The 5,417-nt window shown below is 51.4% G+C and overlaps 1 protein-coding gene and 1 non-coding gene across 4 annotated transcripts in view; both read left to right on the top strand.

Annotated features, from left to right (window-relative positions):
• The window catches only part of FCSK (fucose kinase), a 34,252-nt gene that overhangs the window by 16,516 nt on the left and 12,319 nt on the right, over positions 1 to 5,417 (top strand). The window contains exons 3-5 of one of the 3 annotated variants that reach the window (XM_059383036.1): positions 2,268 to 2,401; positions 3,171 to 3,322; positions 4,120 to 4,170. In XM_059383036.1, coding sequence (XP_059239019.1) covers positions 2,320 to 2,401; positions 3,171 to 3,322; positions 4,120 to 4,170 — 285 coding nt within the window. In that variant the 5' untranslated portion in view covers positions 2,268 to 2,319. Of the gene's footprint in view, positions 1 to 2,267; positions 2,402 to 3,152; positions 3,323 to 4,119; positions 4,171 to 5,417 lie in introns of all 3 variants that reach the window. The other 2 variants (XM_059383035.1, XM_059383037.1) reach the window with 2 other exon arrangements.
• On the top strand, positions 2,875 to 2,978 carry LOC132006224 (U6 spliceosomal RNA). Its single transcript, XR_009401009.1, has one exon. It is a non-coding gene; the product is annotated as a U6 spliceosomal RNA (small nuclear RNA).

Genomic DNA, 5,417 nt, shown 5'->3' with positions numbered 1-5,417 from the left:
AAAGAGAGAGATCACAAGTAGGCAGAGAGGCAGGCAGAGAGAGAGAGGAGGAAGCAGGCTCCCTGCTGAGCAGAGAGCCCGATGCGGGACTCGATCCCAGGACCCTGAGATCATGACCCGAGCCGAAGGCAGCGGCTTAACCCACTGAGCCACCCAGGCGCCCCCCCCTTTTTTTTTAAGTTAGGGGTTCTTACAGAGGTTTTTTTTTTTTTTTTCCTTTGAAGGTGCCAAGAGAGGGATGATATTATACTCCCCATTTTGGTTCAGGTCCTTGGAGAAGCAGAAACAAAGATGTGACTAGATTGCAAGAGATTTTTTGGGGAAGGGGGAAGAGGGGAGGGAGCTAGAGGAGTCAGGGAGAGCTGTCCGGCTGCTGCCTGTGAAGGAGCAGCAGAAGAAGGGAAGGAAGGAAGGAAGGGAGATAGGAAGGATGTTTGACACGCTTGCAGCTCTGAGACCGTTCTGTTGGGTTGATGGGAACTTCAGGAGCCCAGGTTGTCTTTCAGAGGATCCCCATCTTGCAGGAGTTGGTCTGCGTTCATGTCCTTGCTGCACGGAGTCATTGATGGGTTGGGAAGAGTTGGTGGAAGTGTTGCTTCCATGTGAACAAGCTGGGGGCACTTGTCAGTTAGACTCTCTGCTGCAGGAGGCCTGAGGGTGTTAGGGTGCTGGAGATCACACGGTAAGTTTGTGGCCAAGCTGGAGTCCTACGAGGCTCCTTTACTGGAAAGGCCAGATGGACATCCTGGGGAATGCCTTCTTCCTCAGGTGGCTGGCCAAGATCTCTAGCTCGGACTTCCCCTCTGGATTTCCCTCCTGGGCTTAGCGGGGAACAGAGCAATTTCTCTTAGTGGTGGAGGCTCTCCCTGAAAGCTGGTGGGAGTGTGGGTGTTGCCAAGTGGTGGTGACTGTCAGCCTTAGCTAACCATAAGCTTGATGGCTGCAGAGTCTGGTGTGAGAGATGCTGTTGTTGCTGGCTCTTAGTGAGTAGAGTAGGCTGACTTAGAGAGTAGGCTGACTCCTGGACACACACTCTGGGCCCCCCATCATCCCTCACCATGCTCAGCTTTGGAAGTCAGAGGGAAGAGGTGGGGGGGTGCTGCTTTGTGGGACAGCACTCAGACCCCTGCCAGAGGTGGATGCGAGGGGGCTTTTGAGGACTGTTTACACGTGGTCTTGGGGACTCAAGAGTCCAATTCATTTCCCATTTGGTAGGAGAGGAATGTTGAGGCGGGTAGGAGAGGGTGGAGACATAGCTTTGGCCCACTTACCCCTCACTTGCTCAGAGTGCCCTAGAGGAAGATGGCTGCCAAGCGCCTTGTAGCCCTCTTCTGGCTTGGAGCTTCTGGAAAGGAAGGTCCCCTCCAAGGTCCCTGTAGTGGGCGCTGTTGGCACCCTGCCTTATCCTTTTGAACAGGTTGGTGCATCCCTCCCACAGCTACTCCCTTCTCTGGGGAATTGTCCTTGGCTTCAGGAGCCTAGGAGGTTAGAACCTTCCTCCCCTCGCCTCCCCTCCCCCTAGCTCACAGCCAATACCTGAATGATGAGTGAGACTGAATAAAGCCCTTTGCTTTCAGATGGGGATGCACTGTCAACCCCACCCTGCTCCCCTCACTCCCTCTCCTGAGGAAATCACATGCAACCAGATTGAGAAAGTCAGATACACTCACACACAACCCAGCCTTCCCATACCTGGGTGTACACTGGCAGAGATGAGGTCTTACGTTCACACGCAGCCCGCGCACACATGTTTGTAGCAGCTCTTGTCCATGATTCTCCAAACCTGGAAACAGCCCAGGTGTCTTTCGAGACCACGGATGCCAGTCCATGGAGTGGGATACGGCTTGGTGAATAGAGAGAACTACTGGTATGTGCAGTCAACTTGGATGAGTCTCAAAGGCATTATGTTGAGTGAAAGAAGCCAACCTCAAAAGATTGTAGCTGAACCATAGCTACAGAGAACAGTGTGGTTGTCGGGGGTGAAGGATGGAGTGGGGTGTGCCTAAAGGGATGGCATGCAGGATTTTGTTTGTCTTTTGAGGTTTTTTTTTAGAGAGGGGGTAAGAAGAGCAGAGAGAGAAAGAGAGAGAGAATCTTAAGCAGGGGCTTGACCTCACAACCTTGAGATCGTGACCCGAGCTGAAATTAAAAGTCCAACACTTAACTGACTGAGCCACCCAGGCGGCCCCATACGTGTGTTGAAATTAATAGAACTGTGTACCAGCAGGAATCAATTTTAGGGTAAGATAATTTTTTTTTTTCAAAAGTTCACACACACAGCTTCATCTCTGTCTCACGGAGCCCTGAACTTTGGCCAGAATGGAGCAGCCCAAGGGGGTCGATTGGACCGTCATCATCCTGACATGTCAGTACCAGGAGAGTGTCCATGTCTTCCAGACAGGTAGGGGACCCTCCCTCCCACTTTGCCTCTGATGTAGATTCCTCATCACACCCTCACAGCCCCACAAGCTGGGAGGACCTGGGTTAAAGCCCAGATTCTGCTGCTGTCTAACCATGTGACCTCAAGACCCATCATGTCATTTTCTTTTTTTCCTTTTTTTTTTTTTTTAAAGATTTTTATTTATTTATTTGAGAGAGAGACAGTGAGAGAGAGCATGAGAGGCGAGAAGGTCAGAGGGAGAAGCAGACTCCCCATGGAGCTGGGAGACTGATGCGGGGCTTGATCCCAGGACTCCGGGACCGTGACCTGAGCCAAAGGCAGTTGCTTAACCAACTGAGCCACCCAGGCGCCCCATCATCATGTCATTTTCATTGAGACTCAGTTTTTTGTGTCCATTAAATGGGACTGGTTGTACTTACTCGTAGAGTTGGGTGAAGATCTAACAAGTGGCTCCATGAAAAGCTACTAAGTGTTTGCTTTGGCAGCATGTATGTTGAAATTGGAACCACACAGAGAAGGTTAGCAATGGCTTCTCTGCAGGGCTGGCATGCACATTTGTGCCACATTCCGTTTTTCTTTTTCAAATACTGAATCATGACGTTGTACAGACGAGATGCACAGAATGTTATATGTCCATTATACCTCAGTGCAAAATAAGCTCTCCTGAGTTAATTAAGAGAAAATAATGACTCTCAGGAGATTGGCTTTTGCTGCTCTGGACCGAGGTGGGGAGGCTGACAGCTGGTCCCAGCTTGCGTTCTGACCCCAGAGCTGGAGGTACGCCAGAAGCGGGAGCAGATCCCGCCTGGGACGCTGTTACTGGCCGTGGAGGACCCTGAGACGCGTGTGGGGAGCGGAGGGGCCACCCTCAATGCCCTGCTGGTGGCTGCCGAACACCTGAGTGCCCGGGCAGGCTTCACGGTGAGTGCTTATGGTGTGCCCTCCTCCGGCACGCACGCTGGTCGGAATAGGGATGGGGGCTCACGACAGATGGTCTCCAAGGTCACCAGCTCTGGGCTCCATCACCTGGCCAGTTCAGCATCTGGTACCCATTTTCATACCTATAAATTGGGCAGACTTAGCAGGTGGGGGGCAGGGGGAAGGCAGGGCCAGACCTTCTAATGGTTCTAGAACATTGGAGCCAGGATCTCAGAATTAGCCTTTCCAGCTTCTCTTGAAAACTTCCATCTTTCTCTCCTGGCCTCTCTTTCTCCTGTGACAACTGTTTGCCGGCACTGGGATAGAGCTGCCCTCTTTGTGCAGGGCATGGGGTCAGTGTTCCCACTGGGGCCATTCCCCCCCCCTCACCCGCCCCACAGCCCCTTCACTCAGCCACCTTGCCCTCATGGCTCCCTGGTGTAGGGAGCGAGGCTGGTCACGGGGACGGAGGTGGCCATGTCCGGGGAGGCCACCACTGTTTGGTTGCCGTGGAGCTGACTTACCGTGAGTAACCCCGCTAACCATACATTCTTGCCTATAGATTCCCCTAAAAAATAGGGACAGAGGGATGGCCCAGGTGGAAGGCCTCTAGGCTCTCTCATCCAGAAGGGGCCAGGGCCACCCCTTGCCTGCCTATGGCCATTGGTCCTGACCTTGGCTTTTCTTCCTTTGGTACCTGAGTGAATTTGTGTTGGGAGTCTTTCCCTGAACAAGAGGACAGCATCCTTGGGTACCGTCCGCCGAGGCTTCTGTCAATGGGGCTCTTGCACTTTTGACAGGTGGTCACATCGGATGTCCTGCAGTCGGCCCGGATCCTCATCCTGCACATGGTTAGTAGGGGGCTGCGTGTTTCTGCAGGGGCCGTGCTGAAGGCTGGAACCATGGGTTAGATAGTTGTTTTATTTTTATTTTTTGTGCAAGGTGCTCATTGGGCAAATCCAGAAGAATCAGAGTCAGAATTGGTCCGAGTGTCTGGAAATAGGAACAGGCTGAATATAAGCAGCACTTGTATTGGTGTGATTTATTATGATTTAGAAGTCCAGCCAACTCTACACATTGGCCTGGACAGAGACTGAACCGGTCTGTGACCTTGGACGAGTCACTTGACCCTTTCTTTCTAGGCCTTAGTTTCCTCATCTGTAAAAAAAGGGTGATGCCAGTTTCTACTTCACATGGAAGTGCTGAGATGATCCATGCAGATGCTAAAACAGGGCCTGGCCTGGCTCGCTCTGAGCATTCAGGGAATGTGTTTTTTTTAAATATTTTATTTATTTATTTGACAGAGATCACAAGTAGGCAGAGAGGCAGTCAGAGAGAGAGGGGAGGAAGCAGGCTCCCTGCTGAGCAGAGAGCCCAATATGGGGCTCGATCCCAGGACCCTGGGATCATGACCTGAGCCGAAGGCAGAGGCTTAACCCACTGAGCCACCCAGGCACCCCGGGAATGTGTTTTCATTGTTTACTGGGAAGAGCCAGCCACGTAAGTTTATATAAATGACCTCAGCTTTCTTTCTTTTTTGAGGTTTCTTTTTTTAAGATTTTATTTATTTATTTGACACAGAGAGAGAGCACAAGCAGGGGAAGTGGCAGACAGAGAGCGAGAAGCAGGCTCCCCGCAGAGCAGGGAGCCCTATGCAGGGCTTGATCCCAGGACCCTGAGATCATGACCTGAGCCAAAATCAAGAGTCAGTCACTTAACCAACTGAGCTATCCAGGTGTCTCTTGTTTAGATTTTTTAAAAAGTAACCTCTTCACCCGACAGGGTGCTCTAATTTACAACCCGGAGATCAAGAGTTGCACGCTCTACCAGCTGAGCCAGTCAAGTGCCCTTTTATTATTTTTTTAAAAGATTTTATTTTATTTATTTGACAGGCAGAGATCACAAGTAGGCAGAGAGGCAGGCAGATAGAGAGAGAAGTGAAAGCAGGCTCCCCGCTGAGCAGAGAGTCCGATGCAGGGCTCGATCCCAGGACTCAGGGATCACGACCTGAGCCGAAGGCAGAGGCCTTAACCCATGGAGCCACCCAGGTGCCCCTCCAGTGCCCTTTTTTTTTTTTTTTTTTTTTTTTTTTTTTTTT

This window comes from Mustela nigripes, chromosome 17 (genome assembly GCF_022355385.1).
Source record: "Mustela nigripes isolate SB6536 chromosome 17, MUSNIG.SB6536, whole genome shotgun sequence".
NCBI lineage: Eukaryota > Metazoa > Chordata > Mammalia > Carnivora > Mustelidae > Mustela > Mustela nigripes.
The sequence above is the reverse complement of the archived record's forward strand: the minus strand, read 5'-3'. Positions and strand labels throughout refer to the sequence as shown.